At 41.5% G+C, this 13,326-nt stretch overlaps 1 protein-coding gene across 3 annotated transcripts in view; it reads right to left on the bottom strand.

The window, feature by feature from the left end:
* Positions 1–13,326, bottom strand: part of LOC106087471 (rap guanine nucleotide exchange factor 4) — a 528,050-nt gene that overhangs the window by 8,855 nt on the left and 505,869 nt on the right. For all 3 annotated transcript variants that reach the window (XM_059370594.1, XM_059370595.1, XM_013252522.2), the window contains 3 exons: positions 11,252–11,613; positions 10,612–10,865; positions 10,254–10,424 (listed from right to left, as the gene is read on the bottom strand). In XM_059370594.1, coding sequence (XP_059226577.1) covers positions 10,254–10,424; positions 10,612–10,865; positions 11,252–11,613 — 787 coding nt within the window. The remainder of the gene's footprint in view (positions 1–10,253; positions 10,425–10,611; positions 10,866–11,251; positions 11,614–13,326) is intronic.

Here is a 13,326-nt window from a genome sequence, read left to right as displayed (position 1 = left end):
AGGAGCGATCTATGAGGTGCTATGGATATCAGGGATATAACAACCAGGACGGTGAGGTCACGGACGGTTTTGGTATGTAAGAAGGATGTTAGACCAATCCGTTGGGGTGCAGGGGTACAGTCAAAACCAGAGGACTGCCATCAGTAAATGCGAAGCCTTGCGGGGCAAAGCAGTGCGAGTTAAGATCGTCGGCGTCGAACCCGCACGTGGGACAGTGAGTCGGTTGGTGGACGACGAAAATCCTGGAGGGTGATCCAGATCTTTAGAGAACGAGTCTAATGCCGAAAAGTAGTATGAAAAAGATCAGCATAGCTTTCGGTATCATTACAAGACATATAGGACAACGGGCGCGATTATGAGACTTTGGAACATTTCCTATGCCATGGCCCGGCTTTCGCAGATAACAGACACTGCCACTTATTAAGGGGCGTGGAATGGAGAACAATTAGGGATTTTGTGAGTACCACGGAATTCATGACTTTGATTTCTTTGAGGTTAATTTTTTATAGCCACCACCGATGTCTGTATAGACATCAGCTTTAACACAACCCCACAAAAATTAAGCATTTATTCGTGATATACCGGCCGAAATGATGGAAAGAGTATATCAAAATTTTGACTAAAAGGATGGGCCATTTGAGGCGCAGTTACGGTCAACATTTGCATGGCATAATCTTCAAACATTAAATCATATTGACCATACTATCGATTCAAATAAACATTTCATGCATTATTCAGAATTTTATATGTTTTTTTTTCGAAAAACTTTCCAATAGCTCTTAAAAAATCACCCTTTAATTAAAAATGGTAATTACCTATGTGGGACTTTTTCAAAATTTCATATTAACTTTACTTTAAAATAGTGTTGCGTCATTAGGATAAGTCGTGGGTTCCTCATTTTATATGTCTGAAATGCGTGATGTGTCTACGGTTATGTTAAAATGGAAAAAGGGATGCATTCATGATGTGGCTATTTGATTAGCAAATAACCTCTTTGCCAAGTATTTGTATATGAAACATGTGTGAACAAGGTGGCGTATGACGCATATAAGGGCATAACTATCGAAAAGTAAACATACGCACCCATGAACAATAAATTGAACAAAGAAAGGATTGGTGCTGTGTCAAAAGTTCTCGCCAAATCATGGGAGTTTTAAACTATTAGTCATCTCTTGTTTCCTTTGGCCATAACTGTGGACATTAGGGTGGGCCAATTTGTGTGGACAAACACTAAGCGGTTATAAAAATTAAAATATACGAAACAATCAATATCGAGCTTCTGGTTTCTAAGGACAAAGTCCATCCAAAACTAATTTACCTTCTAGGCCCGTCTGTCTATGTTTTCTTACATATCGTTTGTCCGTCTGTCCCTTTTTTGTAATCAAGGTGGAGGTGGCATTTATTACCCAACCATAACAAATTTACTTTTTAGCCTAAAGGAAAACACTATGAACTTTGGTAGAAACCAGTTAAAAATTAAATAAAGCTCCCATTTGTACCAAATCATGGTGACCAAACCTGATCTTTAGCAGATTTGAACCAAATTTGGTATAAAATGTGCTACTACCCATCAGACATCCTCTGCTAAATTTCATCTTAATCGTCTAAAAAATGGCTATAAACTTTTTTCAGGGAAATTTTGAGAAAAAATGTTAGTTATGGCCGAGAGCACAGCTATATCTCAAAAACAGGAGCTGTTTGAGAAAAACTGTTGGCGGTATTGAAAATAGCGCACGCTAAAAATCAGAGCAATCGGAGCAAATGTCGTATTGAGCAGTGTATTAGGTTTTTGCTATACAAAACAACTAAGACAAATTCATAATTTTTTAACTTCTTTCATAGCCCTTTTCTTTATTTAGTACAAAAACATGTTTCATCTTTCTTCATTAATCAAAAAACATTTTTTTTGCTTAAAAAGATATCTGAGTATAATTTCCAACAAAGATATCGTTTAATACCACAATGACAGCTCTTTTCAACATTCATAAAATTTGCAACTTTACAACACAAACTCGGTCAGGGGGGAGAGTGGTGTGCAACTATAATCCCCTTTGAGTTGTAAAAGGACTGAGACTGTAAAACCAATGGGTGGAAACTGCAAGCACTGAATAAGGAAGACATTTAGAGGAATCGTTTCATTCACTTGTGAGTTCATAAAACCAACACCAATAAAGGAAAACAATCACGCACAAATTTTACACCGATAGGGGGTAAAGGAGGACGTAAGCATTAGTGTGACTGCATTGGCAAGGACAATCATGGGTCATCGAGCATTTCACAGAGCCATAAGGGGAAAAACTATCAAATAAAAACAAACGCATAAACATTGTCTCAAAGGGAACATAATATTCTTGGCTGTCATGAATGCGAATGGACATTGCATTTCGTAAAGGATTTGGCGGTTTCATGGTGATACCACACAGAAATGGGGAAAATGCCAAATTTTTCTTGTTTAATGCATTGATGTTCACGAAAAGTCTTTAATCCTGAATCCTGAATCTGGTTATGTAATTGAACCAAAAATAAGGGAAAAGTCTTAAGCCTTACCAGGTTTCCAGGTAAGCGCTCATTTTCTGAGCAAGTACAAGAGGGAGGTGAAACTGGCCTAGAACGATGTTTACTCTCTATTCACAATTTTGTTAGTCGATAGACGAGCCAAGCGAGTCATCTAGGAGTCGAAAATGCTTTATAGGGATTTGAAATCTTGAAGCCCTTGGAACAGAATGATAGAATTTGGACGAAGAAAAGCTCTGAGATACTCTAGTTTCTGGTTTCGAAGAACTTTCCTTTTTTCTATATATCCAGAAGGTTGATGGGCTCGAATAATATCAATGACTCAGTGCTGATGCTCTGTCCACCGTTAACGACATGGTAACAGAGAATAAGGTAATCTAGAGGTGAATTCGTTTCGAACCTACAAGTCAACTGAACTGGAATGCTGTATTACAAATGGTAGTGCCATGTTCCTTGCGGTTCCTTGAGTTCATTTTCAGAAGCGGCGTTCTGTTAGACATGTGCCATCTGCATGGCAGTTGCTGTAGTTTTCATCTATAAACGGAAAAACTGAGTCACTGCCTGCCCCAAGGACCATGAAGAGAATATGAATGAGTATATACGAAATTTTCTCTTCTCATCTGTGCTTGGAAGGGAGTTTGGGCATAGGAGACTTTGATTTATTGGCCTTTGATTAAGCCTTGACTATCCTAGGATTCAGGCCCCATTTCGAGCCTACGGCCCTTCTACATAGCGCCCAACATCTGTGAGCCATCTCAGTATGCTCCTGAATGTGATACTTCCAATTCGGTTTCCTGTCCAAGATCACACCTAAGTATTTGACCTTGTCAGATATCGAAATCGTCTTATTGGGGAAACGTGGTGCGTTAAATTGGCCCACCTTCGTCTTTCAGTCTTCTCTGGGTTAACATTGAGTCTTCTGGGTCTAGCCCAGTCATATGCCATGTACAAGACGCTTTCGGCCCTTCTGCATAGCTCGTTCGGATCCTTATCTCTTAGAAGTATTATAACATCGTCTGCGTAGCAAATGCAAATTTTGCCCATGAACATTTCATTAAAGAACAGAGGCCACCGTAGCGCAGAGGTTAGCATGTCCGCCTATGACGCTGAACGCCTGGGTTCGAATCCTGGCGAGACCATCAGAAAAATTTTTCAGCGGTGGTTTTCCCCTCGTAATGCTGGCAATATTTGTGAGGTACTATGCCATGTAAAACTTCTCTCTAAAGAGGTGTCGCACTGCGGCACGCCGTTCGGACTCGGCTATAAAAAGGAGGCCCCTTATCGTTGAGCTTAAACTTGAATCGGACTACACTACACTGAGAAGTTTGGCCCTGTTCCGTCTGCGTAGCAGACGGGTTCAAATCCCTCCTTATTCAGAATCCGTAATAGTCCATAGCAGTGGCGATAAAATGCCCCCCCCCCTCCCCCCCCCCCCCTATGGCGTAACCTGTGCCACTTTCTCCCTTATATTTATGCCATTGGACACACAATTTATCCACCTGTTCCTTAGCATATGGTTTATCCAGTCTCTATGGACCGGGTCCAACCGGTACTGGTCTAGGGATTGGATCAGTGTGTCGGTTCGCACATTGTTAAAAGCCCCCTCAATGTCAATGCATACCGCCAGTGGGTACGTTTTGGCATCAAACGATTCTTTTAGTTTTTATGCACAACCTCGTGCAGGGCAGTCTCCACCGACCTTCCCTTGACATAGGCATGCTGTTTGTATCAGCTGTTTGTCTCTTAATAAACTCCATATTCAAAACATGGTGCAGAATTGGGCTACCTGTCGCGGCAGTACTCCGGAGGAAGGGCGGACAAATACGGCACCATAAGTGCCACTTGTCTAGCACTACTGATTGGTGAATAAGGAATCTGTGCATTAGCCGGTCCCATGCTATGCAGTCGTATCTACATATGAAGCATTATTTGTGGTTTTTCGTGCTAGTTATTCTGTGTGGAATTTTCGAATCTAAGTCAGTACACAGTACAGTACAAATAAATACAATCTCTAACCCCTTTGGGCTAGTTGAGGCCTTGGATGGTGTAAAACTGGGCTTCATTTATGCATACCAAAAAAAAGTTTTTCAATTCAATTTTAGAACCATTCTAAACCAGATTCTAAATGCCATACTAAAGAGAGCGGACGATTGAACAAAACTTTTAATTGCTAAACTGCAGTGTTGTAATCAAATTATCATGACACTCAGAATTGTTTTTCCCCAAAACTATATTTTATCCTATGGCAACGATAACGAAGTCAAGGCAAATTAAAATGTATGAAATAGCAAAATTGCATTTGTTTGGTCATGTTGACTTTTGTACAAATTGAGTTTTTGTTCTAGCGCCAGTTTTTTGGAGGGATAGAAAACAAAACAAAAATGGAAAACCAAGGCAAAAAAATACGCGTTCGCAACACTAGAACGGAAACGGAACTACATCGCTCAAACATTTTGGAACACACACACACACATACAGACAGGCAATGAGATGCTGTCGCACGCAAATACAAACGATTTTAATTAAACATTCAATTGGTTTGCTGGCAAATTAGAAATTGTCACTGTCATGTGGTTGCACGGCTATTTTTCTCATTACTTTTGTTGTTGTTGTTTTTTATGTTCTTTTTTCTTTCTTTCTTTAATTCCCAAAGTTGTTGAGGGGTTAGATGCTTGCATGGAGGCGGCGGTTGGTAGCGGAAACACACTGACATTAAGTTTTTTGTTTTTTATTAAACTTACCACACGATGTCCTGGCTAGAAATTTATAGCGATAAAATTTTAGTATGTATTTTATTACCAAAGCAAAAAAGAAAAACAATTTTCTACATTTTAATGGGTCTCATTCAATGTGTTTTTTTGATATGGGCATTATAAAACAAAGGATAGAAATAAATACTTGCTTCGGCTCAATTAAATTACCATAAAATTTTATTCCCCCACAAAATGGTTGCTAAATACACATAACTCCTACGTGGTATATGAAAGGTTGAGTGAAGAGGACGGAAGTCTAAAGTCTCTTTGCAATACGATTTGCTGCACATAGTGCAATAAACGGTACAAATATCCTACATGATAGGAGTCAAACCATGCTGAACACGGAAAACATGGACATGTTGATTTAGAATGTAATGAAATACAGGTGCCTTGAAATTACAAGTGGCATACGGTTTTAGCTTCCTCGTTGATATTGAAAATGTTTGGATAGCGGCTAGTGAAAAAAAACTGGATGAAGGCCACTGTAGCGCAGAGGTTAGCATGTCCGCCTATGACGCTGAAAGCCTGGTTTCGAATCCTGGCGAGACCATCTGAAAAAATTTTCAGCGGAGGTTTTCCCCTCCTAATGCTGGCGACATTTGTGAGGTACTATGCCATGTAAAACTTCTCTCCAAAGAGGTGTCGCACTGCGGCACGCCGTTCGGACTCGGCTATAAAAAGGAGACCCCTTATCATTGAGCTTAAACTTGAATCGGACTGTTAATGGGCAAAATTTGCAGTTTTGAAAAAGCACTGGAACTATTTTTGGATACTAATGTGCTGGTAAATTCTTTGACAGCCAAGATACTTTTTCAAGAATTTCTTTTATTTGTCAAATCTTTGGAACCAGTTGAATTGTAAGATATCCATAAGCTCTAGGTGACTGATTTACAAGCCGTGTCTGGCCGATTTTTCGAGAGGAGAGTCTCAGTGAGGAGTCAGGTGGCACTGGCTCTTAATTAAATACTGAATGCCAATGATACTCGAGATGACAAGGCGAGTTATTGGAGCTTTCAAATAACCAATGGCCACAATCAAAGTCTGTTCCAAGGTTAGGGGCGACTGGAGGCGATCGTCGGATCTCGGGGCAAGCGGTTCGCGACAACGAGGGAAACATGTGCAATCCCACAAAACCCATGCGGTTGGGGCCCTGGGCCAGTAACCCGCCCCCAGAAAACTATGAGAACTACTATGAGAAACAAAGGAATAGTAAAAACGGACCCCGCCCCCAACGTTGACGACCCACGCAAACGAAAAAAGGACTATGATTTGCGGATCTGCACCTGGAATGTCCGCACTCTTTATAGAGAAGGTGTAGTATACACGCTAGCTGATGTATTAGAGAAGTACAAGGCAGCTATTACAGCCTTATAGGAAGTGCGATGGACTGGGAATGGCGTCACTACAACAGCAAACGGTGACGAACTATACTGCCATAGCTGCCATAACACGAGGCATGATTTTGGCTGTGGATTTGTGGTTAGTCGAAGACTGAAATACCTAGTCTCCAGCTTTACTCCGGTGGATGAGAGGCTAGCCACAATCCGCATAAAAGCCAAATTCTTCAACATCAGTCTTATTTGTGCCCATGCCCCGACGGAAGACAAAGACGAGCAGATCAAGGATATTTTCTACGAGCGCCTAGAGAGAGAATATGACCGCTGCCCCGCCCATGATATTAAAATCGTTCTGGGAGATTTTAATGCGAAAATAGGGAAGGAAGGCATTTTTGGTCCAACAGTAGCCTCCACGAGATAACGTCCAGTAATGGGTTGAGGCTGATAGATTTCGCCGTGGCAAAAAGCATGGTAGTTAGTAGCACCAGATTTCAAAATAAAAATATTTATCAAGCCACATGGCTGTCACCCGATCAAAACACGAGGAACCAAATTGTTCATGTTGTGATAGATGGAAGGCCTTCATCCAGCGTGTTAAATGTACGATCTAGCCGTGGAGCGAATATAGATTCGGATCATTACCTTGTTGCAGCAAAGGTTCGCACCCGTTTGAACATTGAACGAGGAAAGTACGATCTGACACTGCACGGACACTGAACATTGAAAAGCTGCGAACACAACAAATGGCAACGGCATACTCCACTCAACTGACCCAACTGCTTGATGAAAGCACTTCTTGTTCCGATGATATAATGGCGCAGTAGCAAACTATTGCCCACTCCCTGGAAAATGCCGCGAAATCCATACTTGGGTACCGGAAGCCTCCTCGAAGAAACCCATGGTACGACCAAGAATGTCGAGATGCTACTGAAGCCAAGAATGTGGCATATAGAGCAACCCTGCAATCACTAGCAACGCGCCAGATGAAGGAGAGGTATCGGAAGAAAAGGAGAGAGGAGAAATGTCTATTCCGCAGAAAGAAAAAGGAAATGGAAAGACGTGATTGTGAGCGAATTGAGATGTACAGGAGTCAGAATGAAGTCCGGATATTCTACCAAAGAATTAAATATCAAACCGATGGCTTTGGTGCAGGCACATCCTCCTGCGGAGACAAAGAAAGAAATCTGGTAAATGACACAGATAGCATGCTGAGGATATGGAGAGAACATTTTACCCAACTGCTAGTGTCCGACGTTGGCGGCGAAGAGGATACCGCAGAACCAATCACTGATGATGATATAGAATGTTTTCCTCCTAGTTAGAATGAGGTCCAAATAGCAGTGACCGGACTAAAGAACAACAAGGCAGCAGGAGCCGATGGGTTACCCGCTGAACTATTTAAGACCGGAGGCGACACGCTGTTAAGACGTATTCATCAGCTTATCTGCGCAATCTGGCTAAAAGAACGCATACCCGATGATTGGAACCTCAGCATACTATGTACCGTACACAAGAAAGGAGACAAGACAGAATGTGCCAACTACATCGCTTACAAGATACTCTCGAGCGTACTGTGTGAAAGATTAACACCTAAAGTCAATGAGATAATTGGGCCCTATCAATGCGGCTTTAGTCCTGGTAAATCCACCCCAGACCAGATATTCACACTGCGCCAAATCCTGCAAAAGACCCGAGAAGGACAAATAAACACCTACCATCTCTCAAAGCCGGCTTCGATACTAATTCACGTTCAAAGGTATTTCAAGCCATGTCTGAGTTTGGTATCTCTGCAAAATTAATAAGACTCTGCAGGATGACACTTGCTGATACACGTTCCTCAGTAAGAATAGGAAAGAATTCCTCCTAACCATTCATCATACCAAACGAGGTTTCAGACAAGGAGACAACCTATCGTGTGATCTCTTTAATATCCTGCTGGAGAAGATTATACGAGATGCAGATGTGAATAGATATGGCACACTAATCACAAGAGAGCACATGCTACTCGCCTATGCCGACGACATCGATATCACAGGTCGGTCACCGGAAGTAGTAACTGCAGCCTTTGAAAGAATCGAAAGAGAGTCAGTGAAAATGGGTCTGGCCGTAAATGGAGATAAGACGAAATGGATGGTTTCAACTCCCAAAAAGCCTTGCACAACCGAGCAGATAAAGAAAATGGAGAAAGTTGGGAACCACTACTTTGAGACAGTCAGTAACTTTATCTACCTCGGCACCGCCGTAACCGAAACGAATGACACCAGTTTTGAGATTAAGCGAAGAATAATACTGGCAAACAGATGCTACTTTGGACTAAGTAAGCAGTTCGGAAACAAGGCCACCTCTCGACAGACGAAGATTACACTATACAAGACACTAATGCTACCCGTGCTGTTATATGGTTCTGAAGCATGGGTACTTGTGAAAGTAGATGAGGCAGTGCTTGAGGTATTTGAGAGAAAGATTCTTCGTAAAATATATGGACCAGTTTGCGTTAATGGAGAATATAGGCGACGTATGAACCACGAGCTGTATGAGCTATATGACGCCTTGGCTAGGTCATGTTGTCAGAATGGATGAAGAAGCCCCAACAAATAAGTCTTTTGAAGGCAAACGCGGTGGTACACGCAAACCGGGAAGAGCAAAATCCTGATGGAAAGTTCAAGTGGAGGGGAAACACCTCGAAATTTGGTGTCAGAGATTTTAGAATGAACGCAGGAGATCGAGGCGCTTGGAACGCTATTCTACGTTCGGCTAGTGGAAGACATATTCTGTCATAGCCAATTAAAGTAAAAGTAAGTAAAGTAAATTGAGGTAGAAAAAGAATGTATATACAACCAGGCCAATACTTAATAATAATCATACGCCACCAAGCCTGTTGAATGTTTATAATTCCAATGAATCATACGCATTGAGGGGCATAATTAAAAATAGTTATACGTCACAAGGGATGTGGAATTGGATTGAAATGGACTATTTTCACTTACTATCACAATACTGCCTTTTGGTGGCAATTTCCATTTCTGAATAGCATTTTGATTTCGACCATCATAAAAGCGTTTCATTTGTATTAGAATATTGGCCTGTAAACTTTTATTTTATTTTATGTATTTTTAATTTTAATAAATTTAATTGGGAGCAGATTCTCCAACTAAAGAGATCTTTGATACATTGAATCACTGAAATCTCGTTGTAAAATTAAATAAAAAAAGACATCCCTCGGGTAGATATTAAAAATTGGAGAGTAAGCGAAAAGATCGACGTTATTTCTGATATTCCAATTTTCTATTGGCGGCCATCTATTTGTGTAACTAATGTTAGAGTTATAATTAAGATAAGCCATAAGCATCGAAATTTGAATTGGTAAGTAATTTTTTTCAGTGTATTTTGGTGTTCCGAAGACTTTTGCTAATAGACTTGTGCTAATTTTTTTGTAGCCGCCTCCCAGCATTAAAGTTTATTCGTTTAAACCAATTAACCAACTTAAAGTTTCCCAATAGTTTTGTTTTTCATTTGTGTTCCAATGAGTAATTCACCGAAATTAAATTTCCTGGTACTTTTGTTTAGAATGTTGGGTTTAATTGGAGTATAATTTTTTTTCTACATATTTGTTTGTTGGCATATGCTCTTTTGTGATCTGGCTTACCTTTCCAAAGTGATGGCGCCCAAAGGTATGGTACAACAGTTCGTATTCATGCACTGCCCAAAAAAGATCCCAATCGAAAATGGTAATGTGATAGGCCAGCTCTTTGGTGCTGAGCATTTCCAAGTCCATGTCAATGCCTTCGGTGGCTCCCTCCTGCTCGGGCAATGGAGTCTGTAAATAAAAACGCCAAGTACGCCAACAGCAGCAACAAAGGCAACAAAGAGAACAATCGGCACAACATTAAATTTCAATCAAAAAGTCATTTGCATGCCATTGTGCCAGCCTTTTAGCCAGTCACACAACATTGAAAGTGCTCCTGCAGCTAAGGCACACGCAAACAATGCCACAGATAACATACCAAACCATCGATGTGATCCTTTACAGATACAAAGAGCCGTCCATTTAGGCTCAAGCCTGTGGGTATGCTGACATCGTTATCCTTGAACAATGAGCGTTCGCCATTGGACTTCACTTCGACCAAACTTAAATCCTCTGGGCCACGATTCAATTGCAATTTGTCTGCGGCACAGGCTTTAATTATTTCCGCCGTTGTATGCAATGGGAAACGCAGCGTGCAGTAGGTGTGGTCAGCGCAATATACACGGAAAATAACTGGGTACAAGCGGCAAGGAAGAGAGCGAACAAGAGAAAAATACAAAACAGGAATACGCAAAATGAGTAAATTGATGACAGATTAAGATGCAAACGAACGAATGCGTCGCTATGTGGTCTTTATTAACACATTGTGTTCAGATTGAGCATACAAAGAAAATGCCAAGGAATACCAAGAATCAAGGAATTGAAAAGGGAAAAAGGGCGTTAAATTGCAAATAATTAAGGCATACACAACCAGGCAAATAATTTATAATAATTATACGCCGCCATGGCTGGTGAATATTTATAATTCTCAAGAAGCATACGCCATGTGGGATGTAATTAAAAATAGTTATACGCCACAATGGCCAATGATTGGTTTGAAATGGAATGTCTCTACTTACTGTCATCATCCGGTCGTATCACTGTCTTTGAAGGTGTTATATTTCCACTGAACAGACATATGGGCTGCCCATTTGGTGGCAGCTTCCATTTTTGACCGGCATTTTGATTTCGATCATCCTGATAGCGGGCCATTTGTGTTAGAATATTGTGTATAATACTGGTTTCCTCTTGCAGTTCGGGATCGGCTTCCACTTCGGCAGCTAAATCTTCTATAAAATCACAGACACTGGGCTCATCGAAGGCCGCATGCCGTACGGCCATTACCCATTTTTGCATGAATTGTATGACGCGTTTCTTGAAATTTAGTATATAATCCCGTTCTTCGGGAGTTTGTGAGCCATCATGGGAATCACAATGGAAAGTGCACAGAGAGTTAAGGTTTTCATTGTTTTCAATACTATTTACCATAAATCTAAGACAGACAAATATATCAAATAGAAATGAAGGAGAGTCTAAAAGATCCACTTTGAATGGTGTAGACCATGATCTAAGCACAATGTCTTGCAATAAATGTTGAAAAAAAAAAACAAATGCTAAATTTCATCTAGGTTAGGTTGAAAAGAGGGTGCGGATATTAATCCTTTTCGGGAGATCGGTTTATATGGGAGCTATGTCAAGTTATAAACCGATTTGGACCGTACTCATCACAGTTGTTGGAAGTCATAATGGAACACCACATGTAAAATTTCAGCCAAGTCGGACAAAAATTGCGGCTTCCAGGGGCTCAAGAAGTCAAATCGGGAGATCGGTTTATATGGGAGCTATATCAGGTTATAGACCGATTGGGACCGTATTTGGCACAGTTGTTAAAAGTCATAACCAAACACTATGTGCAAAATTTCAGCAAAATCGCACGAAATTTGTGGCTTCCAGGGGCTCAAGAAGTCAAATCGGGCGATTGGTTTATATGGGAGATATATCAGGTTATAGACCGATTTGAACCGTACTTATCACAGTTTTTGCCAAATCGGACAAAAATTGCGGCTTCCAGGGGCTCAAGAAATCAAATCTGGAGATCAGTTTATATGGGAGCTATATCTAAATCTGAACCGATATGACCCATTTGCAATCCCCATTGACCTACATCAATATAAAGTATCTGTGCAAAATTTCAAGCGGCTAGCTTTACGGGTTCTACCACTATCGTGGGGTCCAGGATCAATATCTTGAGGTGTTACCAACGGAATGACTAGATTAGTATACCACCCATCCTAGGGTGGTGGGTATAAAAAAAACTTCGTAAAATGGGACTCACAGGGTCCCACCTCTCTGGTTTTGTTTGCCCAAGGATCCCAACATGCGTCCCGTCGCAAATTTACTGCCCGATCCCTTGATGAAGACCGTCGCCTTTGTAAGCTGGGGATTTCCATCTTTTTCACTAGGTCGAGCTTTGGGCCCTCCCAGGGAGCGTGGATACCTCTGTCGAGGTGTTTGACGGTACTAATACATTCCGCCGACGCAAAACGCAGCGTAGATGTCTCCTATATACTAGCAGCTCGGCATTTGTATGGGTGGATCCTCTACAGAGTTTCACACATACTCGAAAATGCCCTCGTTAACCGGATCTTCAATTTGGGACCTATGATCTGGTGGAATCCTACCGGACGCACTGCCGCTAGATTAGCTCATCTCTGTTGTGCTTCGTTGCCACTCTGGCGTAAGAGGGCGGCTCCTTACCATTCTCAGCGACCATCTTCCCCTTCCATGATGGCTGTGGCCTGCTTTTGGAAGTCACAGTCCTCCATGAACACTCAGGGGCCGTACGCGATTTCTTCGTTCCTGTTCCGACTTTGTCTACTTCCGCAGGACACTGTCTGGAGTCTCCATTGCGGGATGGCTGGTTTGGTTTTCCCAGAGTACTGGTAGCTTCCTAAGCGGGGAGCTCTCTTTCTTCTTTTTTAGCAGTGTTATGCCCTTCAGGAGATCTAATTCTCTTTCCAGTTTTCGTATAAGTGCTTGGAAAGCCAGTTCTACCACGTCCAGCATCCAGCATTTTCGTTCGATTGCGCTGCCGGTACATACTTCTCTGTTTTCTTCGTCGTGCCTCAGATCGCTTTCTCGGTCTGCTTAAGAG

This window comes from Stomoxys calcitrans, chromosome 5 (assembly GCF_963082655.1).
Source record: "Stomoxys calcitrans chromosome 5, idStoCalc2.1, whole genome shotgun sequence".
Classification (NCBI taxonomy): domain Eukaryota; kingdom Metazoa; phylum Arthropoda; class Insecta; order Diptera; family Muscidae; genus Stomoxys; species Stomoxys calcitrans.
This window is presented reverse-complemented; position numbering and strand designations above follow the sequence as displayed.